The 27,884-nt window shown below is 46.2% G+C and overlaps 1 protein-coding gene across 4 annotated transcripts in view; it reads right to left on the reverse strand.

Annotated features, from left to right (window-relative positions):
• Positions 1 to 13,774: 13,774 nt before the first annotated feature.
• The window catches only part of PEAK1 (pseudopodium enriched atypical kinase 1), a 196,962-nt gene continuing 182,852 nt past the window's right edge, over positions 13,775 to 27,884 (reverse strand). For 3 of the 4 annotated variants that reach the window (XM_053929167.2, XM_024557495.4, XM_024557496.4), the window contains one exon: positions 13,775 to 17,443. In XM_053929167.2, coding sequence (XP_053785142.1) covers positions 16,280 to 17,443 — 1,164 coding nt within the window. In that variant the 3' untranslated portion in view covers positions 13,775 to 16,279. The remainder of the gene's footprint in view (positions 17,444 to 27,884) is intronic. The other variant, XR_008427431.2, reaches the window with a different exon arrangement.

Consider the following 27,884-nt stretch of genomic DNA (forward strand, 5'->3'; position numbering starts at 1 on the left):
TTTACATTCTCCTTCTTTTGTCTATGTAAATGGTGCAGAGCAGGTAATTTATGAGTGAATCAGGGTGTGTGTGTGTGTGTGTTAGAGAGAGAATATGAAAATATGAGAATATATATGTGCAGCCTGAGCCAAGCAAAGGGAAGGGCTAGAGGAGGTGGGTAGTGAGCTTGCGGGCAGGCATTGGACAGTCTGCCCCGTGAAAGGTGTTTGCCGCACACGGGATGACATTGCTGTGTGACGGAGCTGACAGGTGCTCTGTGGGAGGTTAGCAAATAAGTCTGCCTCTCCCCTGGGCCTTGATACTATCTGCGGCTCAGAGGCCTATCTGATTTCATCACAAACTGTCCATTCCTGGGGCTCAGAGTTCAGCCTCCAGACACGCAGGGGTTGGAAGGCAGGGGGCCCCACGAGGGCACTTGGCTTTTACTTGTGGCTGTTAATCTGGCACCAACAGCTGGTTTAGTTTACAGGAGGAAGGGTGGCAGGAAGCCCATCAAGTGGGAGCCAGTTGACCCTGCTGTTTGCTCTCTAGCAAGTGGGAAGAGAGGAAAGAGCTTCTTAATCTTGCTTTTCAGTGCCCACATTTCTGGCCTCATTTGGAAAGATCTGTTTTCTCCCTGGGTTTTGTGGGATTTTCCTGGAGCCAGTAGATGGCCAGCTTCCAAGCCATGTTCCTCTTATTTTCGCAGGAACAGCACCAGCCTCTGCCCCCAAGTCAGGGCATGTTCCAGTGAGAAGGGCAGGATGGGAATACTTAGCAGGAGCCAGGTAAGCATCTGGAATAGCCCAGTGAGGGCCAAGGTTGGGTGGGTAGAAGCCCCAAACCCAAACCAGGCAGAGCTGGAGAGAAGGCCAGTGCGAACCAAAACGGAGAGATGGGCCAGGTAGCGTGAGAGAGAGAGAGTGTGTGTGTGTGTGTGAGAGAGAGAGAGAGAGAGAGAGAGAGAGAGAGAGAGAGAGAGAGAGAGAGATGAGAGGGTGGATAGAATTTCATCCTGCAGATTCCTTATCTCCATCAATCCACAGCCATAGCTGGAGTTACTATGTGAATGTCTCTTGCAGGCCCTGGGTGTACTTCAGAGGCCTGGGCGAGCCATGGGAGTTTGCCAGTGTCCAACAAGTGCCCAGTGGCAGATGGGGTAGAGTGAGGCTGAGAGCGGGTGGGGAGACACTCCATGGAATTGGAGTGCAGATGGGCAGAATGAAGCCTCGAATGGTGAGCAGACGCCTGACAGGCAGAGACAGAGTGGGCCTGTAAATAGGGAAGGCTGTGCTGTTGGGGTGCCCGAGGGTTTGCTGAGCGGTGGGGACCTACTAAAGAAAGAGGCTCCACTAACAGTGACCTTGATTCCTGAGGGCAGGCCTAGAGCCCAGTTTCTGGGATTAGTGGCTCACTCTGTGAGGCCCCTTTCCAAGGGTGGCCCTGTGTCCTCACATCACCCCAGCTTGGACAGAGCCAGAGGCAAGGCCAGGGAAGTCATAATCACAGCAGTCAATGGCAGTGTGCCACATGCAGGTACACCCTGGCAGCTCAGAGAGGGACCCATGCAGACACAGCCGGTCAGTGGCCGAGGCTCGGAGAGGAGAGGGACTTGCCTGGAGCCACACAAGGAGTAAGTGCGTTTGACCCCGGGCCCTTCTCACTACATTACGGGGCTTCCAAGAAGGAAGCTCCACTGGACTCCACTTCCTCTCACCAGGTAGGAGGAGCCTGCAGGAGCAGAAATTACAGTAATTTGGGGGAAAGAGTCATTTAAGCCCCATGTCAATGTGGAGCCACATCTATTTGGGGTAGGTCAAGGGCACCCTGGGTCAGCCTGAGAGAGCAGCCACTCTCCCACTTCCCAAGCTTAGTGACTTTGGGCCAATCGTTAACTCTCTCCACGCCCAATCTCCTCATTGGTGAAACGGGGTAAGAAGCAGACCTACCGCACAGGGTCTTCCTCAGCACCGAGTGCATCCTGCAGGTGATGCACGTGCGATGCCACCTGGCTGAAGGAAGAGCTTCACCGTGAGCTGGTGCTGCCGTGCTGTCTTGTCACCCACGGCGCATTCAGAGGAAGAAGAAACCCTTGGGTTGCCAAGGAGCTCATCCAAAAGGAAGGGTGTCACCCTCCTTTCTCTTCACCTGCTCCCTCCTGGGGCCTGCTTGGGAGACCTGAGTGGCTGCCTAAGCCAGGAACTGTTAACTCTACCTCCTGAATGTTTCTAGGGTCTGGCCTTGCTCTTCCCTCTCCATGGCAATGGATCGAGCTGGGGGCTCCCAGACTCTCTCACCTGGCTCTCGCTGATCCTAGATCCCCCGTCTGGACTGTTCTGCATGGCAGCACCCAGAGGGATATTTCCTAAAGCACAAATCTGAACATGTGGTGTCTCCGAGAGCCACCTGTGGCTCTCCTGTTTACCAGAACAAACTTGGCTTTGCACCTACTGTTGTCTGTGCATGGAATGCATTTCTCCATACTCTGTCCACCTGGTGAACTCCTATTCATCCTTCAAAATCCAGTGCAGACACACCCCTCTTGAAGGCTTCCCAGACTGTCCTTCCTCCCTCCAAGTCCAAGGCAACACGCCTGGCTCCTTACGTTGCCTTCTATGTTGTTGCCCCGCTCTGTTCACCCAGTTTACACAACCATCACAATGTGACGTGACTATGGTGCTACCTCCTTGGGCCTACCTCCACCCGCACACGCAACCCCGGGGCTGGCTCGTGTCGGTTTTGGTTGAACCAAACTGAATGTGTTACTGGTCGAACGCTCCTTGGGCTGTAGATGTTCGGTATCAGGGCCACGCTGTGAACTTGGGTATGCCCCGTCCCTCTCTGGACTGTAGTTTCCACGTCTCTATAATCCTGGGGTCTACAGCTGTTCTGAGTCTCTGTAACTGCCTGCCTGTCTGCTCCAGGTATGGATGAAGAGCTGGGAGTCTCAGTTGCCTGCAGACCACCTGCCTCTGGTCAGTTGTGCTCACGAGAATCGGCAACTGTGTCCCCTGCACTAGGTGACTGGTATTCTTGGGAAACAAAGGAGTATTTTCAATTTAAAACTTCTTTCTTTTCCCAAGAGAAATGGAGAAACCTCATCAACCAAGAGAACTGGGTCACGCCCTGATAATGCCAAGCAGGGGCTGCCACTTGGCTCCGTGAGTGAAGCGGGCAGTTAAATTTCAGATATAAAAAAATAATCTGCTCTCTGTGTTCTCCTGATCACTTTATTAGCACAAAAGAGAAATTTAAGCCGCAGATTGATGGCAAAAAAAAAAAAAAGTCTCCAATTTCCTTCTAATTGAACCAAGAGAAGCCAACTAAATCCAAGGACACCCAGTCCACTGAATTAATTAACATTTACTACAATCAGAAGACTATCTCATTCAATTAAAATACTTCCACAAAATAGAATAAAGTACATTTGACTGGAACACTTACTATGCCAAAGCATGGTGTTGTAAGGGGATCTGAAATGCCAGCTCTTATATGGGCAACGGGCTCTGAGAAAGGCCAAGGACAGAGCAGGTGGGGCTCTGGCCCAAGCTGCTTCTCAAGGAAGAGAGGGGATGCTTCTGGACACAGCGGTCCTCTAATGAGCAAGCAGGTCCCAAGCCAGAGGTGCTGCTCACAGTTGCCGTCCCTCTCACCCCACTGCCCAGTGCAGCCCACTTCCCTGTCATCAGCTCCCTCAGTAAGGATCAAGATTGGGTAGGGGCTTCAGGGGCAGACTTGATTCAGTGGCCTGAGCCCACTGTTGCCTCTGATGTGCTGCATCACCTTGGGCAAGTAGCAGGTGCCCACTAGGGAAAAGACCGTTAGCAGGGCTTGCTGAAATTTAGCTAGGAGATGTCTAGAAAGCTAAAGAAACTGCCATTTTAAAAGCTACAGTTTCCTGCCCTGGCTGGTGGGGCTCAGTGGACTGAGCAAGGGACTGCGAAGTAAAGGGTCACCTGCTCGATTCCCAGTCAGGGCACATGCCTGGGTTGCAGGCCAGGTCCCCAGTAGGGGACATGCAAGGGGCGACCACATATTGATGTCTCTCTCCCTCTCTTTCTCCCTCCCTCCCCCTCTCTAAAAATAAATAAATAAAATCTAAAAGCTAGTTTCCTGACTCATGAGGTATTCAATAAACATTTGAATTCACAGTACCTCTGTTCAGCCAAAATCTCTTAAGAGTTCCTTCGTTATAAAAACAAACAGTGAGTATTTGGAGTTTGTTCTTCTAAGCTAACAATATTTGAGTACGTACTATTGCCAGGCAATGGGCTGAATGCATTTGCTGAACTACACCCTTTAATCTTCACGACGACTCTGTGAGGCGGACTCTTCGTTAAAACCAAGGCTCAGAGAGTGCTGAAGCCACAGTTACCTAGAGGTGGACCCTGGACCCAAACCCAGGCAGCCAGACTCAGGCAGAGGGGCCCCTGGCAAGCTCAGAACGACTGGGGGACCCTGGGGAGAAGGGGTCTTGACTGATTGAACTTGGGTGGTGCTCCAGAGTCTGTCCTTCTGAAAATCTCCCTTGTGAGTCTGGTGCTTTGACTTTGGACATCTAAAGTCCCCACACCTGCTCGGTCCACTGGGGTCACACCTTGCCCCAGTCCAGCTCCGCTGTGGCCTCAGAAAAAGAACATGATAAATTAAGCCCCTTTCCACCCGATCAATGGTATCTACACTGTCTGAGCCGCATACACTGTCACCAGCATTGAGTATAAGCTTCAAAAAGGCCTTGGTTAGCTGGATGGGCAGAAAATGGGATGCCGGCAGCATGAGCCCAATTTAAAAAGGAGGAAGGCAGAGGAAGGAACACTTGCAGACCACAGAGCAAGTGTTAGTTCTGCTCGTCTCTGGATGGCGACCCTGTGGGTCAGTTTTATAGTCCAGGTTTCCTACCATAAACGTACATCAATTCTATAACCATAAAAACTATTAAAATGGTTTTTAGATATGCCATATGAGTTTTTCATTTCTCTTATTTCTAATAAGACAGTTTAACTATTTGGATTGTTCTGTGACTTGTCTCTACTCATCTATCCATTGGCATTTTATAATCTTTTTTAAAAAGATTTTATTTATTTGTGTTTAGAGAGAGGAAAAGGGAGGGCAAAAGAGGGAGAGGAATATTTATGTTTGAGAGCAACATCAATCGGTTGCTTCTTGTACACGTCCCAACCAGGGACTGGCCCACACCCCAGGTTTGCGCCCTGAGTGGGAATTGAACTGGTGACCTTTTGCTTTGTGGGATGATGCTCATGCCAGTCAGGGCCTGGCATTTTATATTCTTAATGATTTATGTAAGCTAACTAAGAATTTTAACCCTATGTTTGCTATATCTGTTGAAATAATCTTCCTGGCTGATTACTTACTTTACAATTTTGTTTTTAATGTTTTCAGTGGCAGGAAGGTTTATCATCTTCATGTAGTCAGACCTAGTGACCTTTCCTTTCAGGTGCCTTCCATTGCTTTTTAAATTGAAAAGTCCTGTATCAACAAGAGACAAAACAGTCACCGACTCAGCATCCTGGCTAGTTCTTAGGGGTTCTTTCCTTTGGGGGCATGGAGCTTTCCGATCTCGTTTGGATTTATTTGGTTTCACAGTATGCAGATTAATTGCCTTCCAAATAGCTAACCAATTGTCCCAGCACATTTTTATGGGCTAAGCCTTTCTTTCCACCCCTCATAGTGGCCTTATCCTATTTACAGACGTTTTTGTAGATACTAAGTTTTGTTTTTACGTTATGTTGACTCCAAGAAAGAATACACCTGCCAAGGACTCCTTCAGGTTGATTGGGCCCCAAATCCTAACCCGTATCTAGGAGCCCTTGCTAACAAAGGCCTCTCACGCACTGCATTTCAAAAAAGCCAGACGGAGATGCCAGCTGCCTGCACTATCCTTCGCTGAGCCCACCCTTACAGAGGAGTTCCTGGTGTTATATTTCAACCAATGGGCTGAGACTTAAACTGCACAGTTACATGCTCATTTCATCTTTACTGACCAATTAGAGCAGCTCCGTAACAACTAATCAGAAAGTGCAATTCTTACCAATCAGGGGAGTGCTATTTGCATTCCTCATTTACATGGAAATGAACCAGTCAGGGAGCAGGGGTGGGGGAACTTTATAAGAAGAGCACACGTTCAGTTTCCACTGGAGGCTACAGATTCCCGTTTGCAAACTGTTCTCTTGAATAAAGCTTCATCTCTCACTGTGCCCTAGACAGGGGACTCCTGTTGGCAGTGGATTGAGAGAAGTGAGCTTTTGTTGACTGTGGGGTAAGTGGAGGCAGTGTGGCTTCCTCACCCAGGTGTCTGGGTAGCTAGGGGGGGCAGTGTTCCCATAGCCTTGAGACTGGGTCCGATCAACTGTTCCCACAGCATGAAGTGGGCTCGCATGCGCAGAATTATGTTAGTTATATAATTTCTGGCATCTTGCTGGCTTTGCTCCCCTCTAGTACTTAAACAGGTAGGGACTCCCTGCTGGGGGCAATGATGATGAGAGACACACAAGGGGACAAGTGCCACGATGGTGCCACTCCGGGGAGCAGGGGCCACCACATGAGAAACGCAGATAGACACGCAGCTTGCAGTGTGCGTGGCTCGCCCTCCCGTGAATAAAGGCGTGCCAGACGTCCCAACGGCTCCGTGAATATTTTCCCGTCTGCACGAATGCCATGAACCTGCCTGGCCTTGAAGGGTGGCAACACATTGACAGTTACCTTTCTGTTACAGTGACCATCCCCCCTCCCCAATACCTGCATCATTGCTTTACTGCTGTTTAAATAGCCTCTCAGTTCCAACAATTTCTGGGGTTCTTTTACCTATTAATTCTTCTGAATGACTCTGAGAACTATTTTGAGAAGGTAAACAAAAACCCATTGAGATTTTTAACTCAAATTTTATTAAAATATTTGAGAAGCCCTGGCTGGTGTGGCTCAGTGGATTGAGCACCGGCCTGCGAACCAAAGGGTCACTGATTCAATTCCCAGTCAGGGCACAGGCCTGGGTTGCAGGCCAGGTCCCCAGTAGGGGGCGCATGAGAGGCAACCACACATTGATGTCTCTCTCCCTCTTTCTCCCTCCCTCCCCCTCTGTCTAAAAATAAACAAAATCTTAAAAAGAATAAAATATTTGAGAAGACAACATGGTCTATCCAGCCTAATGACTCATCTCTCCATGCCTCTCCTTTCACAGTTTTTTGGAGAATTTTATAGTTTCTCATCTTTGTCTAGCCACCCCTACAAGTATGTGATTGGATGCCCAGAAAAGCAGAAATAATAAAGTTACATACATGGATGTTATATAACACTGCCATTTACAGTGAGGGAAGCTGCCCGTTAAGAAGTGCTATGGCCGTGATGTCCGTGAGGCCAGCCTTTGAGCGAGTTACGTGAGAAAAGCATTTACGGAGTACTGTACATATTTAGTCATATGCACAAGGTCTGTCCTTAAAGGATCCAGCTATGCACTATGAAAAATACAGACATTTACTGAAGACACAAGAAACATTGTACACATGACAATGACACCTCAGTCCCCTTCCAAGCAGGCACCTTGGGACCTCACCCAGTTCTCCCAGTCGCCATCAGTTGCCCTGTTATATTTTTCTCTATCTCACTGATGTTTTGAAATGTCTTCCCTTTCAAAGGTGATTTTAGTTTTGGGAAAAACAGAAGTCACAGGGCGCCACCAAATCTGGGGTGTAGTGGGGCTGAGTCACCTGGGTGATTTAATGTTTTGCAAAAAAATGCATGCCATGTGATACATGAGCAGGCTCATTATCGTGACAAAGCTGCCAATCACCACTTGCCCATAGGTGCGGACTTCTGAATCATCCGAATAGTTTCTGCAGAGGAATGTTCAAGCTTACCACCAAATTTGATGCAGATTTGCTAATCAGTCATTGTGAATGTGAAGGCCACACAGTACACGTGCTCACTCAACGGCATCTACCGGCCCCAGTGACTAGTAGTGAAGTGGTCATTGTTCACACATGCGCATTCCAGTCCACTCTCCTTGGCTGCCAGGTTACATCAATGTCGCGCAAACCATTCTCATTATATTAACAATGGTTGGGCTTTTTCCGGACAGACCTCACACGTTTTGTGTACACAAGGTGTGATGGGAGGCGGCAAATCTGCTCTAGGATCTCTTGAGTGGGAAGTTCCTGAAGGTGGCCAGTGTGTCCCTTGCCTTAGCTGATGCCCTGTCTTTGGCCAGCTGGACTCCAAGGAGCCTGGGCTCAGGCGGCTAAGCATTGCAGAATCCTCCCCACTTGGCCACCATCAGGAAGCCATCCTTGGCCACCCTAGTCTGTCATGGTTGGAGGGAATGCCTACAGGACCTAGACCTATTTATTGGCACAAAAAGAGGCCAACAGACAAAGGCTTGTGAAGTGATGGGGAAGAATAAGCCAAACTAGTTTCAAACCTCAGCCCTACCACTTACCAGCTGTGCAGGTGCTGCCGGAGGGAGGTGTGCAGAGCATGGTCTGTCCCCAGCATTAGGGGGCATCAGCAGGCCCAAGGGCACTGGGGCTGGAAGGACTGTGGCAGTAGTGTGGGGTTGGCTTCAGACATGCCCCTGGGCCACTGGGTAGTGTGTGGTACAGGGGAAAGGCATTTGGGGTGAGGAGAGTGGAAAATGAGACAGCCACAGGCTGAGAGAGATTTACTCTGTCTCTGACTTCCAGTCCCTGGTTCCAGGACTACAGCTCAAGTGTGGGCTGGTGAGTGATAGGCGGAGGTGACAGACCCCCAGCAAGCTGAGAGCTCTGCTTCCTTGATAAAGATGCAGTCCCTCAACTCCTGTGGCCCCGGGCAGCCCCCACCCCCTCACAGATTTCCCAGGAGTCCAGCACCTCTCCCAGCCCCATTCTGATTCTCAAGCTGAGGTGAGACAAGCAACCAGCATCACTATCTTCTGGGTGATTCCATGCAGCTTCCAGAGCGTGTGCTGAGTTACATGGAATCTCCAGGAGGTCAGGCATCCTTTTTCCACTCAGAGGTTTGCAACTTTGAGAGAATTCAATCTTGGCAACTGATTCCCACCTGTCCCCGATCCAGTGTGAAATCCAATTTAACTTTTATTTTTAGAGAGACGGGAAGGGGAAGGGAGTGGGAAAGAGAGGGAGAGAAACATCGATTGACCGCCTCTCACACGTTTACAACCCAGGCATGTGCCCTGACCAGGAATCGAACAGGTGACCTTTCGGTTTGCAGGCCTGCATTCAATCCACTGAGCCACACCAGCCAGGGCTGAAATCCAATTTTTGTTCCAGCTGTAATTGTCTTGAGCCCGTCTTTCAACCTGTGACCTGGCAACTGCTGTTCTTGGCTCCTAAGGCACTAACGAAGTCCCTTCCCTCACAGGGCATAGCATCACATAAAAGGGAGAACTCCCTGGGCTTTGGAGAGCAGGCAAAGAGCTCCTGGAGCAGATGGTGCACACTCACAGCCCCAGGTCTGCAGATAGCTCCTCTTACCAGTGCATTACAGGTAGGAAAGGTCCACATTCTCTGTGGCCTGGCTTGGAAGAAGCCAGTCTCCAGCCATGTGGAAACCAAAGCTCCTGTCCAGATGTCAGTGGTCCATCACCTCTGGACCACCCAGAATCAAAGAGAAGCCACTGATGGAATTCCCAGGAATGGATCTCATGCTGGGTGAAATGATGGATGGGAAATAGGGTGATTTCTCTCCAGGCTTTCCAGTTATATCGAAGTACAAAATGACCCCACTGGAAGAACTCAAACTGTATTTCTCGGAAGCCTGAGTAGAGCCACTCTGAACTGGGCTGATCAGGCAGGCCCACATCCCTCCAGGGCCCCAGGTTGGCCACTTGTACTGGTAGAGCATTAGACAGTAACCCAAGCCCAGTGCACTCCATATCTGTAACCTGTGAACTCTCAGCCATGATCACCTGCTCTCTCTTTGGTTCCTTTCCTCCAGAAGCCAATGTACTGTGTTCACAACTAGGAAGAGCAAGTCCCCAAGCTCCACCCCAGCAAGCAGGCTGAGACCTCCGCAGGCAGAGCCTGAGTCCCTGGGGGCCGTCTCTCAGGTTCTGTTGCTAACCTTTCCGCCCAGGCAACACAGACAATGCTTTGCGGCCCACATGGTAATGGGTTTTACTTCCTTAGCAACACAGAACTCAGAGTCTGGCCATCATTTTTCTGGAATGTGCCTTAAATAATATGTCTGCAAAGCCCAGAGTGCTTGCAAGAGTGGAGAGGAGCAGAAACGCTGGGCTGGAGTGTCCACTGTAAGGGGCTTAGAGCTCTACAATCTGGTCTAAATTTTGAGTTTATATTTTTGCACTTTCATCCATTTTACTCTTAATAACGTGGCAGCTGTTCCTCCCACTGCCAACTGCTGACGCCTCCTGACTAAGCCAGGTGATCTCTCTGAATTAATTAGCTTGTCTGGCTTTGTGTGGACTCTGAGTGACCACGTACCTTAAGCATGTGAATTCTAGCAGACGATGCTCAACAAGGCCCTGTCCATGTTCATACTGTCTGCGCTGCCTGGAGATTGCTACCGGGGTCAGCCACAGCCAGCAAACCAAGCCTCCACACACACACTGCAAACCCAGGAAGGCTGTACAGGGGCGGCCACCAGGGAGCAATCTCACACAGCAAACCTGCAGGCTCCGGAGCTCTGGGGAAAGCAGAGGGCTTTCACTTTTTCTTCCAGGCCGAGCTTCCTCAGACTAGGCAGAGATCAATGGAAAACATGGTGCAGATGAACAACTGATGAGTATCTGAGAAGGCAGGGGGTGGGGGGGGGGGAAGCAGGGGGCAGACAGAACAGCGCCTGCACCTGAGCCCCCTGCATCGTGTCAGTTTGGTGGAGGCACTGAAAGGATAAGTGCTAGTCTGGGTTTTAGAGTATTTTCGACTGGATTTATTTACACAGTAACATGCCACAGAGAACACAGCAAAGTACCACAGCAAACCAAAGGGCAGCACTGCCTGGTGAAAGAGACCTTTCATTGGTGGATTCATATGACTCTACAATATGTAAATAGAAGGGGGAGGCCTCAGGAAAGAGCAGTAGAAACATTCTCGAACATGAAGAGTGGACAGAGCCACCAAAAATTAGAGAGACCGGAATGAGCAATGCCACGGTTCAGACTACACGGCACTCTTCACGCCTGGGAGTGGAAGGGACTCGCTGGTAGTATTCGGAGCACGTTTTCTGAAGCAGTATGGTGTACCTTTCCGAAACGCTACCCTAAAGCCTAGGGCTGGTTCAACACTCAAGTTATCATGGCTATAGACACACACACACACTTTCCATACTCTGTAAGGGCAAAGGGAATTTTCCACAATACAATAATATTTGTAGCAAAATATAGGACTCTGTACTTCTGCTAGGTTAAAAAATTCCCAACCTCTTTTGACTCCCTGAAACTTTCTTGATGTAAAGAAAACACGGGGCTTGAATGGGAACCACGTACTGGATGTCCAGAACGCAGGCCCCTGCGGCCCACCTAGGCGGGGAAACTTCTAGCAGCGGCTGACGCACAACCCGACTCTGATTTCCAACAGCTGCAGAGAAGGCGCGCCTAGCGGCTGCACAGCGCCTCCTTCTACACTCTGAGCACTTAAAATGCCACGTGACGATCACGACGACTGTAAGCACCTCTGTACAATGGCTTAGAAAAACCACTTCAATGTGTTAAGAATTTTCCCAAGAGTTCTCTAAACAAACCCATGGAAACCACCGCATCGGTTTTGAAACACAGTCGGCCCTCAGTACGACGAGGGCGAGGTGGCCCCAAGCTGCAGTGTAAGCCACGGCCACAGTCACGACAAGGGGAGGGGAACAGCCCTTCTCCTTAAATGCTGGGAGCTTGACTGTTGGTCCGACACTGTCACCGTCGTCATCTTTCCTCTTTCCCCCTAACACACCAAGTGGGTTTGTTAAGAAAAAATAAAAAGATACTTTTTTGAGGATGGATTATTTTATTAGCCAAATGCCTTGACATGGACTGTATGTGAGCTTCCCTCCGTGGCTTCTGCTCCAGCCCAACAGCAGCTGCAGCAGGATGGGGGGCTTGCTTCCTCGGGTGCAGTCGCTGTCTGGGGTCCCACACTGCGCCCCTCTGCTTCTCGTGTGCATCACTGGGTCCACGGAGCCCCACTTTGCGCACTGACGTAAGCGTGGACACCTGGACCTCAGTACGCACTTCGACGAGAGAAGCACTGGCGTTGTCTCAGCACAGCACTTCGGGCCTTTGAGAATGTGAGCTTCAGTGAGGTTCTGTGGGCAGCCATGCTATTCACTCATTGGGGTGCGCCAGAATTTCCAATGCTTATCAAGTCGTGAGGGGAATAAAAACATGTCAGAACCGGCCTAGGGAGTCAAGTGTGTTCACACTTTAGTTGCACATCTAGAATTATTTGGAATGTGTTGTAGTATCGTAAGCCCATCCCAGTTTCGCTGGTAAAAATCTAGGGGGAAAATCCTGGTTGCCGGTTACCAGCAAAACCAAGTCAGGTTACTTCCCAGCACCAAAGTATTGGTAACAAAAATTTGGGGAGCTGAGTGCAATCCTTCTATGCCCTACTACTTAGTAGGCCCCAAAGATCTTTCATGGAAATTTTGTACTGCTAAAACTTGAAATACAATTTTAGGTAGCTCTGCTCCAGAAATATGGTCACACACTTATCTTGAGTTTAGAAGCAAAACTGACCTCCACTTAATCTGACAATGAAATGCTACTCAGGCTCTTAAAATCCCAGCAAATATATTTTACTTTTAGCCCCTCAGTGTCAGTAGTGCGGCCATCTGTGCCCTGTTCTGTGTGCCTCCCCCAGTTCATCTTCAGAGGGCAAAACTTGAAACCCACTGCCATACTCCTGCTTCCACTCCTAACTTGGCCTTGGGGTTGGTGGACCTCATTCATTATTCTTTTATTGTTGACTCCACAGGTTACAACTGCTCTTTTCCCACCCTCCTGTTGCTCTTCATGAGCTAGTGTCTGGCACTGCGTTACTCTGCACACACCCAGGGGCTCTTGTCAGGCTAGCAAGGGGGAGCTCTGGTTCCTGGTTCTCTTGGTGGAGGGAGCATTTGATCCTCTTCCTTCCAGGCCCAGGTTGTCACTCCACCGAGGGGCTCCCAGACATTTAGTGTCGGTCTTGGCTGCTCCAGCCATTGTCCCATTTCTCTGACACCCAGATGTGTCAGAGACATTGTCCTTCCTGCTCATGTGTCTTAAGGAAAAGTCCCAACAGAGGCATAATTGTTCAAAGTCTCAAGATAAATGTAAAAAACTACAGTACAGACTTCAACAGAAAAGAAAAGAAAAAAAAAAACTCCAATCAATATTAAAGACAGTAACTCGAAGTTACTTGAGAAAACTTAAAGTGCTACGCTAGTCATAGTCCAAACCCACACGTATATGCCTGTCTTTGTCTAAGAGCAGGGCTTCTTTTTAGTTGACGAATTCAAAGTTCCTACTACAATTAAAATGGAAATGGATGGATATATATATATATATATATATATATATATGTATATATACACATATGTATATATATATATTTTTTTGAAATACTAGATTGACTAAATTTCATTATTGTGGAAAATATTCTGAGGATCCAATGATGAGCACTTCTTGTCCACACATAAGTCATTTTGTCCATCTGGCTCTAACCTGTAACACCACCTTCCCTCTCTCTCTTACATTCTTCGGCCATCACTCAGAGAAAAATTAATATAATCCCTGTCTCTGGGAAGCCTGCAGCCTGTCTATGACTAGTTGGCATTTCTCTTTTACCCTTAACAAATCTGAATATAAAAATACCACCAAACATCTGATATGAAGGATGCCTGGTTTCCAGTGCTATATAACATAATGGTGGTAGAGGGTGCCTGTGTTTATAATATTAGAGTTAAAATGAAGAAGACTGGTCCAGGTCAAAACAGAAAAGAAAAAAAGGAAGGAAGGAAAGGAAGGAAGGGAGGGAGGAAGGAAGGAAAGGAGGAGGGAAGGGAGGAGGGAAGGGAGGAGGGAAGGGAGGAAGGAACAAAGAGAATACTCAGGGAACAAATGGAGGGACCATTAAGTGTAAAACCCCATTAAATAGTCAACATGTAAATTTACACGGGCAAGGCACGAAAGTGACACTGAGAAAGAGACGGTCGCAACACGCAAACCACTCAGAAGCGGGCGTGCGGGGGGAAGGCTGGCAAGGGAATGTGCTAGCTGACGCGGTCAGCGGTCTGTGTGCTGCTTCGGTGTGTAATTAGGCAAGTCACGGCCCTGGGGCCACAGGACACTGAGAGACAGTGGGCCGCTGGCCTGCAGTGGCACACCCACTCCGTGGCCGCCGTCAGGGCAGAGCTCTGCGCTCTGGCTGGCGGAGGCACTCTCTGTGGGCCACCCACCTCTCTCCTTTGGGAGTCCTGTACTGCTGGCTGGGAGGACAGGGACAGAGTCCAAATGCAGCCTCACACATCCCATTCTCTTAAAAAAAAAAAAAAGAAGTACAATAAAATACATTCGTTTCTGTTATTGATCCTCTTTGATATAGATGAATCACATGAAAGGCTGTTAAAAATGTTAAAAACTAAGAAATTTCCAAAGGTCACTTGCGTGCTACCTGAGTAGCACTCCAAAGCTAGTCCTGACTGTAAGAAGCCCTGCGCTGGGAGACAGGAGTCCCCGGGGCTCCTGCACTAACTAGGTGCAGAGAACACGCCTCGCACCTGCCACAGTGGCTCCCCAACGGGCCCGGCCTCTCTGCTTCCAGCCCGCGTGTGCACACACAGGCACAAATGTGTACGGACACTCACACTGAGTGACTTTTGGGATAGCAAGATTTAAGTAAACAGATACTCACAGTTTTGAATAAAATAAGCACACACACATTCACACCCCCCCATGGAAGGAACACTTGTCTTTTAGCGCAAATATGTGCCAAGGGAGGAAGGGGAGGGTTGTTATAGATCTTGCTTCAGGTGAAGTTGCAACATAAACACTGTAATACACGGCTTAAAAATACATTAAAAAATTGCACATATATCCATAGGAAAGAAGCACAGACCCCATGCACAGTGAGACAGCTTTTGGCCACTGACCTCAGCAATGAAATCCCCCGTGAGCTGCCCTCCAGAGCCGCTTCAGAGTCATAAGGAGCGATGCCCCAGGGCACCTGAGAGGGGGTTTCTCCAGCAAAGGTCAGTAGTCCTATCTGTGGCCTTCGCCCCTCCGCCTGCTGCCGGCCATTGTAATAGCCGCCTGCACGGCGCCCTCCGAGGAGCTCCCAGACCTCGCCTGACAGCCGTTTCACTAGGACAGTTACCTGCCGCATTTGGTAGACTAGCTAATACTGGCTATTGATAGGAGAGAGCTGGCCAGTTACTGCTTGGGGAAAAAACTGAGATGTGAGCACCACCAGCCCTGGTTGCCCACTCGGACAGTAATCAACAGTGGTGCTTTAAACACCGTTCCCCCGATGGTCCCTAGAGAACTACGCGTGCAGGAAAAGCATCTCCTTCTGTACCACCAGCTGTCTGTAAGACCTGAAGTGCATTCCGCCCTGCTGAGGAACGGCTGACACCACCTTGGGTCAGCTCTGCAATATGCCACAAGAGGCCAAAAAGCACAGACTTCACTGGCGAGTGGGGACAGAGTCGAGGCGAAGGAAAATGGGGCAGTGGCAGAGGGGAGATCGTTGGGGCTCCCCGCCATGCAGTACACCAGTTACTGACAACAGAAATGAAAACGGGCCCCTGGCCCAAGGACGGGACCTCTCCGCGTACTTCCACTATCTGCTGAAACAAGGAATAGAGTCCCGGGAACAAAACCGGGTGGACAGTAAGGAGGGCAGGTCTGCCTGGTAACAGGGAGAGAGTGTGTTGTGAGAGCTTAGTGGATGATGTAAGAATTGGTTAAATCTATCTATTGCTAGTAAAAATAAGTACTTGGTGTGAAAACGGTGGAATTCAGAATTATGGAGGAACTGGACATAGGTCACTGAGTACATTACAAAGGGGCTGTCCCTTCAAAAATGTTCATTTTCATTCTTTACCTGAATCTGTGGGACAATTAGGGTGAAAGGTGTCCCAATGGGAGGCAAATGAATGTTTGTGCAGTTGAATTTCTGTGAGGTTAAGACAGACTCAGCTTCTCACATGATTTGGAGCTGAGGATGGCCTCTCTGAGTAGACTCGCTTGTTTGTGAACAGGGATGAACACTTTGTCTCTCTTCTTTCCTTGAATTCTGTGAGTCCTGGGACGGGGAAGGGTGTGGGTGAAGGTGAAGTAAAAGCAGCAACCAGGACACATTAACGGTGCTGCAGGATCTTCACGATACAACTGAGGGAGTCTGGAGTGGCAAAAGCCAGATACTGGGCACAAAGCCAATCCTCGAGGCTGACCCCGCCCTCCCTGTCCAGGGACTTCTCGGCAAACTTTATCATCAGCACTGTCCGCTTGATGTCCAGCCAGTTCTGGAGCAGGCTGCTCCTCTGTGCTGGGCTGGGGGTGGTGTTGAAAGTCTGAAAGAGATCTTCCCGGGGTCCCCAGAGCAGACACTGCAGGACGCCCTTCGCATCTGAGATGAGGATCCGCTCCGAAGGGTTGGGGTTCAGGAGGCAGCTGGCCAGCTGCTGAAGGCCCCAGGAATAGGGGGAACGGAGTGGGATTCGAGGCAGGTCTGCTCGAGTGTACTCCTTCTCCTTCAGCTCCGGGCTCTCCTCGAAGGGGTTGGGCAGGTGCAGCATCTCATAGATGAGGATGCCCGTCTGGAACTCGTCACACTTCTTATATTGGGTGGCTGTTATGATCTCTGGGGCAAGGCGGGACTGGTCCCGGAGGACCTCAGGGTCTACCAGGTGGCTCTTCTGCTTGGCCTGAGAGAAGTTGCTCACCAGAAGCCTCGTGAGGCAAGATGAGCTGGGACTGGGCTCTGCAGGCCCAAGGCCGTGGGTGGTTCCTCGGGGCTGGTGGTGGACAAGCAGCAGGTTCTCCAGACGCAGATCGCAGTGAGTAACGTGGTAGGGTTTGAGGTGCTCGAGGCCGGAGCACAGCTGCAGGAGCAGCAGACACACTTGCCTCTCGTACACGTCTGGGCTCTTCCCGTGCCGGGCCAGAGAGCCTTTCACGAAGTCCGCCATGGTGAGGCGGGGGACCTCTCTGGTGATGACCACAACGTGACTTCTCTGCTTCTTGCAAATGACTCCCTGGCTTGCTTTCCAGGGTGACTCTGTTTCAGAGCAGGACTCTGGGCTCTTCCCATCGCTCTCTCCTTTCGTTTCTTCTTCATTCTCTTGCATTTCATCCTCTTCCTCTTCAGGGGCATCAGGATCCTTCCAGGGAAGCAGACGCACAGGGACTTCAGCAAGGAAATGACCACAGTCCTGCTGGATGTTAAAATGGACAGCCAGACTCTGCCGAACAGCCAAGCTGTGGTAATACTGCTGAGATTCTTTAGCTTTGCTCTTACAGATCTGAAAGAAGAAAGCAAATAATACAATTTAACACACACACACTTTCATAACCAGGCTTATGATGTGTAAGGAAGGACTGATGAGAAGGTGACTGGTTAGGAATAGAGGGTTATAATGAAGTCTCCAGAAAGTGTCTTTGTAATCTTGTGCTGAGTGACAGTGATAATGGCAGTGACCGTTTCTTAAGGCTGTCTACATGCTAAGCACTTTATGTGTATTATCTCTGGTCCTCACGCTAACCCTTACAGTAGGCTGAGTATCTAAGACATTTTTTTAAAAAAGGAGAGGAGGGCAGCCCAGGGCTACCAGTTTGCAAACCTAACTCTGTCTAACATCAAAGCTTGCTCTTTCCGCTATACCCTGCACCTTATCTAGAAAAGAATACACCAAAAAATAATTTTCCCCCTACTTTCTGTGGAGGTTTGCAGCCAAGACTCACAAAGCAGCTCAGTAAGTGGCTCACAAAGTAGGCCGAGACACCTGGTTTTACCCACGGTCGGGAGAGTAACATACAATCGGCCTGGTAAACTGTGGGTTTACCTGACTTTTCAGTGGGTGTCATGTGACGGTTACAACTCAGGCAGCACTCACTCATGATCGCTGGCAAGGCAGAGATAAAGGTTTGAGAAAATCTTTGGTCTGACCTAGTAAAAGCAAAACCAACATTTCAATGACAAGATTCTGTTTTAACAGACCTCATTTAAGGCCCGATATTCAGGCTATAAGGCCTTCCAAAATGAACTTTATTAAGGGGTTATGGATCAAGGAAGAGTTTTTTGTTCAAAAACGTCAGCCAAAAGTTCTACATACTAAATCTACTATTGTATTTCTAGTCTTAAAGGGTTAAGAAAACAAAAAATAAAATCACCCCTAAATGGATCACTGTCATTCTATGAGACAGAGGAGCTGACAGTGGAAGACTCGGTCTTGCAACACTGGGCTCATAGATCACTGTCACCTGGTCATCCACTGAGGAACACACTTGCTACTCTTCCTCCTCAGCAGGAGCACGCTGCCTGTTTATTGTAGCACTTCAGAAAGGAAGCAAATTTTTAAAAAGATTCTGTAGTCATTTTTATTTAAAAAGAAAAATGTACACATTCTTTGGAGGGTCCCCAGTTCTGAGAAGCAGCATACCCTGATTTCCGTTCAAACAGATACTTTAAAAAAAGACCAAAGGCAAAGGAGTATCGGGGGGAGAGGAGCATCCCTCGATCATTTACTGTATTTACACACATTGACTACAATTGGGGGCTTGAGCAGTGACACAGAAATCCTTCTTTTGCTCTCTCTCCAAAAAGGAGTTTCTTCAAATCTTCTACCATCTACCTAATCAGTTTGAGGGCATAATCCGCATTTCTTCTTTAAACAAACTTTTCATCTCAAAACAGAGATATATCCCCAGGCTCAATTCAAGTTCAAATATCTATCTTGCAGAAAATACTGTCTTTAGAAAGCTCTCAAAGTCTCAGCGCATGCAGTGTAACATGTAATCCTGTATGTTCATCAATCACAACACGAATTCTTTCTATCCTGCACTGCTGACAATATTTCACGTTCACGTGTCACCAGGTATTTAGAAATCCTACACTAGTCAGCATTTTGTTGTGTGGAGCTGGATACGGGGCACAGCACCATTAACTCCATTTATAGTTTTAACGCTTTTCTAAACATCACATGGCCAGTTCAACTCCTCAGTCTTGAAAAGTCAATCGAATAGCATTGAGTCTGGCTGAATGAGACTGTGTAGTTAAACTCTAGCTGCACATGATAGAAAGGACTCTCACCAAGAACTTAGGAGGCCTGGGATTTAGCCCTGCCACTAGTTGTGTAACCTCGGTTGAGTGCTGGCCTGCGAACCAAAGGGTCACCGGTTCAATTCCCAGCCAGGCCACATGCCTGAGTTGCGGGCCAGGGCCCCAGTGGGGGGCACATGAGAGGCATTGGTATTTCTTTCCCTGCCTTTCTCCTCTCCCTCTCTCTAAAAATAAAATCTTTTAAAAAAGTTTAAAAAATTTCATGTTTAGCTTCATAGATTAACTTGAGATAAAGTGTCAAAGTGATTAATGAAGAAGAAATGATAAACTGCTCAGCCATTGTGGATGCTTTAAAGGAAAATTACCTGCCCGAAGAGATGACACTTCCTCATCTCTCCATTTTACAATACGCAAAAAAGCTGAAGAATAGTGGGCCACTATAGTTTTAAGGGCAATGGAAAAAGGGAGAAGACTGGAGTGTGAGAGAGGGAAACAAAATCCTAGGGCTTCTGAGTGGCGCATAACCATGAAAACAGTGACAAGCAAACCCTGACCTACAAAGGATTCCGTAATAGGGTTTCTCAATAGGATGTGGGTCTCATCAACGTTTATTTTGGAGTCTGCAGGGATGTTAATTTACATAGCAGTACTGCGTTACTCTATGAACCACATAGTAGCTATTTTCAAACATTAGTAACTCAACTCCTTTTGGTCAGGGGAAGGGGAACACATTTACCATCTTCCCTGAAGTCTGAAAGGCACCTGCCATTGGAGATCCGGGAACCACGCCCTCTGTTTCTGCCAGAAGCCCTCTAAGAAGTAGTCGGGTCAGCAAATAGTGTGAGACTGACAGCAGGTCAGCAGGCAGAGGTAGGCAGAGGGGGATCCTCCGGTGACTTGGGGTGTTTGCTGACATACCCCAGGACCCAGTGCCGATAAAAGCCAGGTTTGCAGAGTAGCGTGGCCCACCACGGAGCAGCCAAGCCTGAAGGACTCAGTCACGAACTGTGGGTCGCTTGCAGCTTCAGTAAAGCAGGTGAGGGCCAGACGTGGACGGGACCTGGCGTTAGTTTACAGCAGACTCAGACCTCAGAGCAGTTTCCAAAGGGAGAAACCCGCAGGCAAGATCTGAACTCTGCCGAGACGAGTCCACTCGGCTCTTTCTTCATTATCTTAGCTAGTTTTCTTTTTCATAGCCCTTTTATTATTTTTCATGTATTTTTCTTTTTCTTTCATTTTTGGTGTTCTAATTTTTCTTTCATATCTCCTATTCTACTATTATCTTTGATTACTCCATTGTTCCCTTCTTCTTTCATTATTTTTGTTACCTTTGCTGTGTTCCTCTTCCCTGTTTTCCCCTTTCAATTCATCACTAGTATTACTGTATTTTGCTATGTTTAATGCACACTTTTTTAGCCAAATTTTTGAGGGAAAAATAAAGATGTGCATGGCACATGGGTATAATGATTGCTTACTGTGGGCACAATAAGGGGCACAAAAATATCGTGTACAATGCACACAAATTATGGGTATGCATAACATGGCAAAACACAGTAGTTCTCTCCCCTCTCATCTCTCATATTTGCTTTTCTTTTCTTTAGTCTTCTCATGCTATTTTTCCTCTACCCCTTTCTCTCCTAGTCCATTTGTCTTTCCACTTTTACTATTCTTTGCTCTCTTGTTGTCAATACTGTTCTTGTAGCTGAGGAGGGTTGCTCATTTTGGTGTAGTTTTTGTGCTGCTTTGCTTTTTTCTGCCAGCACCTATGCAAGAGCATATGACATGTGGTCAGGGTTGAGCCTCTTCGCCAGCCGGACGGGAATTCCCACCAACACACGGGCCAATAACAATCAGGACCCAAATACAAGAGGAGAGTCCACACACCCCACACGAAGGGCATTCCTAGAGCATCCACACGGGAGATCAAGGAGTCTGCACCACTGGGTCCCACAGGACTCCTAACACATAAAACCACTCCACAGAACGGAGGATCAAAGCAGAGCCATCTAACACACAGAAACAGACACAAAGAGACAACTAAAATGGGGAAACAAAAAACCATCAAATGAAAGAAAAGGAGGAATCCCCAGAGAAAGAGCTAAATGAAATTGAGGTAAGCAATTTATCAGACATAGAGTTCAAACTAACGGTTAAGAGAATGCTCAAGGAACTTAGTGGGAATGACATTAGCATGAAAAAAGGACTTAGAAGACTTGAATAAGAATCCATTGGAATGAAGAATGCAGTATCTGAAATGAAGAACACACTAGAAGGAATTAAAAGCAGGCTAGACAAAGCAGAAGACTGAAATCAGCTAGTTGGAAAACAAGGTAGAAGCAAACACCCAGTCAGAACAACAAAATGAAAAAAGACTAAAAAAAAACAAGGATAATTTAAGGGAGCTTTGGGACAACATGAAATGTAAAAATGTTCACTTCGTAGGGATACCAGAAGGAGAAGAAAGGGAGCAAGGGCTAGGAAATCTGTTTGAAAAGATAATGAGAGGACAATTCCCTGACTTGGTGAGAGAAAAAGTTACGCAAGTCCAGGAAGCATGAAGGTCCAATCAAGATGAACTCAAAGAGGCCCACTCAAAGACACATTAAAATTAAAATGGCAAGATTTAAAGACAAAGAGAGACTCTTCAAGGCAGCAAGGGAAAAAACAGCTAGTAACACACAAGGAAGCTCCAATAAGGCTATCAGCTGATTTCGCAACAGAAACACTACAAGCCAGAAGGGACCAACATAACATATTCCAAGTAATGAAAAACAAGGACCCCTAACCAAAATACTCTACCCAGCAAGGGTCTCCTTTAAAATAGAAGGAGAAATTAAGAGCTTCCCAGACAAAAGAAGGCTACAAGAGTATGTTTCCATCAAGCCAGCATTGCAAGAGATGTTAAAGGGACTGCTTTAAGAAGAAGAGAGAGTGAGAGAGAGAGGAACACAGGTACAAAGGGAAAATATGGCAATGAATAAGTACCTAACATTAATAACCTTAAATGTAAATGGATTAAACGCTCCGATCAAAAGACATAAGGTAGCTGAATGGATAAGAAAACATGACCCGCATGTATGCTGACTACAAGAGACTTGCCTCAAAACAAAAGATGTACACAGGCTGAAAGTGAAGGGTTGGAAAAAAATATTCCATGCAAATGGAAAAAAGTGATACTTATATAAGACAAAATAGACTGCAAAACAAAGGACAGAATCAGAGACAAAGAAGGTCACTACCTAATACTTAAGGGAGTAGTCCAACGAGAGGATAAAACTGTTGTAAATATATATGCACTCAGTATAGGAGTTCCTAAATATATAAAGTAAATCTTGGAGGACTTAAAGAAAGAGATAAGGCAACACATTCATCGTAGGGAATTTTAACATCTCACTGTCAACAATGGACAGGTCTTCCGAACAAAAAATCAACAAGGATTTGCAGCACTGAAGGACAGTCTAGATCAAATGCACTTAATTGATATTTACAGAACATTTCACCCCAAAGAAACAAAATATACATTCTTAAACACACATGATCATTTTCCAAGACAGACTACAAGGTAGGACACAAAACAAGCCTTAATGAATTCAAGAAAAATGAAATTATATCTAGCATCTTCTCAAATCACAATGGCTTGAAACTACAAATTAATCTCAAGGAAAAAAACTCAAAACATTCAAATACTAGGAGGCTGAATAACATGTTACTAAATAATGAATGGGTTAAAAATGGGATCAATGAGAAATCAAAAACTATCTGGAAACCAATGAAAATGAACACACAACACAAGAGCTGTGAGGCACAAGAGAAGGCAGTCCTGAGAGGGAAGTTCAGAGCTGTACAGGCCTACCCGAGAGAGAAAAACCTCAAATAAACAACCTAACCCTACATCTAAAGAAATACAGGAACAATCACCAACAAAACCCAGAGTGAGCAGAAGGAAGTCATTAAGATCAGAGCAGAATCACACGACGTAGAGACACCCCCACCCCTCAAATTCAAAGGATCAATGTGTCCAGGAGCTGGTTCTTTGAATAGATACACAAAATTGGCAAACCATTAACCAGACTCATAGGAAAAAAAGAGAATGGACCCAAATAAGTAAAATAAAAAACGAAAGAGAAGTAACAACCGATTCCACAGAAATACAAAGGATTGTAAGAAATTACCACGAACAACTATATGCCAAGAAGTTTGACAACCTGGGTAAGATGGATAAATTTCTAGACACATACGATCTTCCAAAACTAAATCAGGAAGAAGCAGAAAACGTGAACAGACCAGTGACAACCAGTGAAAGTGAAGCAGTAATGAAAAACTGGCACACAAAAAGCCCTGGACCAGATGGCTTCGCAGGCGAAATCTTACCGAACACTCGAAGAACTAACACCTATCCTTCTCAAACTATTCCAAAAATTTCAAGAAGGAAGACTCCCAAACTCTTTTTCTAAAAACTATTTATCTAGAAAATACATTTTAGATATATGCATTAGGTTATATTGTTGAAAGTGTTTTAATCTTTTCACCTCTTCCTTTTCTCGGGGTTATAAAGAAAATATAACTTTTTTCTCCAGTGTATGAAGATGTTTTTAATTTTTCTTTTTTTGCACTACTATTGCATTCGGGGTGGGCAGGACAAACAAGTTTAGGAGCAGATAAACACTGTAAATACCGAGGATACCTGTAATAGAAAAGACAAAACACCTAACCGAAAGTAGGTTCCATTCAAAATCACATGAACAAAGTGAAGGTTCAAAACACACTGTTTCTAAATGAAAAAATGTAACTTCAAAGAGCTCTGAAGATAAATTATTTGTATATCAGTTGTGACTAATTTCATTTAAATTCAATTATTCTTTAGAGTAACAAGACCTTAGAAAAGTGATCATTATCTTGTTAAAAAATACTTTTATTTACTATGGACACATTTTGTGGATTAAGGGATCATATTAAGTCTGAAGTAGAACACTCCTAAAATGCTGTTCATCAGAAAGCAGCAGACAGTATAATATTGTTCTCGCCTTAAACCTGTATGTTTAAAAGACCGAACAGCAACCAAAAGCTCTTTTTTCTTAAAGCTTGGTTCCACAGCACACAATGGAGGGCAACTGCTGTAACAAGGCAGTAAGTGATTCATGCAGCGTTGATGTGTTCAAGAGAGAAAGCCTGAGGTTCCACCGAGTTTTATACTATTGTTTTGTATCATTTATATCACTGTGTCTCTAAAACTTCATAAAGAATCTCAGAAACTTCCATTTTGGAACCTGAGAGTCTGGTTTGAGTGTGTTTATTGACTGAAGAAACCATATGATCATTTAAAAATATATATATTTTATTGATTATGCTATTACACTTGTCCCTTTTTTCCCCTCCCCTTTATTTCCCTCTCCCGTGTACCCTACCTGCCACTATCATTCCCCCACCTTAGTTCATGTCCATGGGTCATACATATAAGTTCTTTGGCTTCTCCATTTCCCATACTACTCCTAACCTCCCCGTCTATTTTGTACCTACTATTTATGCTTCTTATTCTCTATACCTTTACCTCCCTCTCCCCCAACTCCCCACTGATAACCCTCCATGTGATCTCTATTTCTGTGAATCTGTTCCTGTTCTAGATCTTTGCTTAGTTTTTGTTTTTTTAGGTTTGGTTGTGGATAGTTGTAAGTTTATTGTCATTTTACTGTTCGTATTTTTTATCTTCTTCAATCTCTTAGATAAATCACTTTAACATTTCATAGAATAAGGGCTTGGTAAGGATGAACTCCTTTAACTTGACCTTCTCTGGGAAGCACTTTATCTGCCCTTCCATTCTAAATGAAAGCTTTGCTGGATAGAGCAATCTTGGACGGAGGTCCTTGCCTTTCATGACTTGGAATACTTCTTTCCAGCCCCTTCTTGCCTGCAAGGTTTCTTTTGAGAAATCAGCTAACAGTCTTATGGGAACTCCTTTGTAGGTAACTGTCTCCTTTTCTCTTGCTGCTTTTAAGATTGTCTCCTTATCTTTAATCTTGGGATGAACTGTGCATCTGATAAGTGACTATCTCTTTGTTGCTTAGTTGTATTTTTTCTGGAACTTCGATCTGTTCTTTCATATGGGCCATATTTTTTTTTGTCTTGGCATGCCTGTTACATAGTAAGGGGCGGAGCTTTAGGTATTCACCAGAGCCAGGTAACCACTTCGCTGGGTTGTGATGCTGTATGTGGGGACGGGTAGGAGAGGGAACAGTGCCTCTTGCTCAGCCTTCGGCCGCTTTCAGTCACTTCCTCCACTACCCACAAGCAAATTGGGCCCTTCTGGTGCTAATTCCCAGGTGGGTGGGTGTGTTCTAGAACCCTGTGGGTCTCTCCAACAAACTCTCCTGTGAGGCTGCGAGTTTCTCCTGCGGCCTCAACCCCCTGCAGGTTTTTTTCTATCAGAGGTTTCGAGGCTTTATTTCCCTGCACTGGAGCCCTGGGTTGCATGGTCTGTCTTGCTCCCCAGTTATTCCTCCTGGTTCATCTGCATGCAAAATATGTGGGACCGCCTGCTCCACTAGCTGCCTCTTTGCCTGCCCTGGTCCTCCAGCCTCCACCTTACTGGGAGTCCTCTTCACTCTGGCTGCCCATCTATACACCTCCTATCAGTCTGGATGAATGTTTCTTTTTTAACTCCTGGTTGTTAGACTTCCACACAGTTCGATTTTCTGGCAGTTCTGGTTATTTTTTTATTTTAAATTTGTTGTTGTCCTTCTTTTGGTTTTGCAAGGAGGCAAATATATCTATCTACGCCTCCACCTTGGCCAGAAGTGAGAAACCAGATGATGATTAATTTTCCTTTCACTTTAAGATGATTCTTTACCAAATTCTTTTTACAAGGCCAGTATTATCCTAATCCCCAAACCAGGTAAAGACACAACAAAGAAAATTATAGGCTAATATCTCTGATGAACATAGATGCTAAAATCCTCAACAAAATACTGGCAAGCTGGATCCAGTAATACATTAAAAAGATCACAGCCATGATCAAGTGGGATTCATCCCAAAGACGCAAGGATGGTACAATATTCACAAATCAATTAACATAAACAAAACTACATAAACAAAATAAAGAATAAAACCATATGATCATATCAACAGATGCCGAAGAAGCATTTGATAAAGTCCAGCACCCATTTACGATAAAAAAAAACTCAGCAAAGTGGGAATAGAGGGAAGCAGACTTCTCATGATAAAGGCCATATATGAAAAGCCTATTGCAACATACTCAATGGGCAGAAGCTGAAAGTGTTTCCCTTAAGACCAGGAACAAGACAAGGGAGTCTGCTTCATCACTCTTATTCAACATAGTACTGGGACTTCTAGCCACAGCGGTTAGACAAGAAGAAAAAATAAAAGGCATCCAAATTGGAAAGAGGAAGTAAAACTGCCATTTTTCACAGAGAACATGATAGTGCACATAGAGAACCCCACAGGTTCCACCAAAAAACTACTCGACCTAGAAAGTGATTTTGACAAAGTAGTGGGATACGAGTCGATGGCATTTTTGTATACCAACCATGAAATATCAGAAACAGAAATTAAGAGAAGAAATCTCACTTACTATAGCAACAACAACAACAACAACAAAATAAAGTACCTGGGAAGAAATTTAACCAAGGAGGTAAAAGACCTGTACTCAGAAAACTACAGAACACTGAAGAAAGAAACAGAGGAACATACAAATAAATGGAAGCATGTACCTGGTTCATGGAATGGAAGAATTAATATCATTAAAATGTTCACACTAACCAAAGCAATCTATAGATTCAATGCAATTCTATTCAAATACCAATGGCATACTTCACAGGTCTAGAATAAATATTCCAAAAATTTATATGGAACTAAAAAAGACCCCAATAGCCTCAGCAATCTTGAGAAAGAAGAACGAAGTTGGAGGAGTCGTAATACCAGATATCAAACTATACTACAAGGCCACTGTAATCGAAACAATCTGGTACTGGCATAAGAACAGACACACAGATCAATAAAACAGAATAGAGCCCAGAAATAAACCCATGTCTCTATGGTCAGTTAATACTTTACACAAGGGGCAGGACCACACAATGGAGTAATAGCAGTCTCTTCAGTAAAGGGTGTTGGGAGAACTGACTGGCACACAGAAGAAAATGAAACCGGACCACCTTACGCCACACAGCAGAGTAGACTCAACATGGATGAGAGACTTACATGTAAGTCGGGACACCATAGAAGTCCTAGTGGGAAACACACGCAGTAATATTTCAGATATCTCACATAGCAACACTTTTGCCAATCTCCTGGGGCAAGGGGAATAAAGGGAAAAGTAAACAAACTGGTCTACATCAAATTAAAAAGCTTCTGTGGGCCCGAAGAGACACCTCCCCAGGGATGTACAGAGTCAGAGCCCACCGCCCTCCTCCACACACAGGTGGGAGCGCACAGGGCTCACACAGGCCCGATGCTAACAGAGCTCGACAACGATTGCTCACACACACCCTGAGAGGTTTAATTGTTCGCTCCAGCACAGGGGCTCGTCCTCTGTGTTGTTAATAGCAACTATTCTACATACCTTTGAGGCAAATTTGCCAATAGAAAATATTTATGTTTGTAATAATAATCTCAACCTAGACAGCTAACTCACAAAGCTTTCATTATAAAGCCCCCACTAAAGCAGCCGAAAG

The sequence above is a fragment of the Desmodus rotundus genome, chromosome 7, assembly GCF_022682495.2.
Source record: "Desmodus rotundus isolate HL8 chromosome 7, HLdesRot8A.1, whole genome shotgun sequence".
Taxonomy (NCBI): Eukaryota; Metazoa; Chordata; class Mammalia; order Chiroptera; family Phyllostomidae; genus Desmodus; species Desmodus rotundus.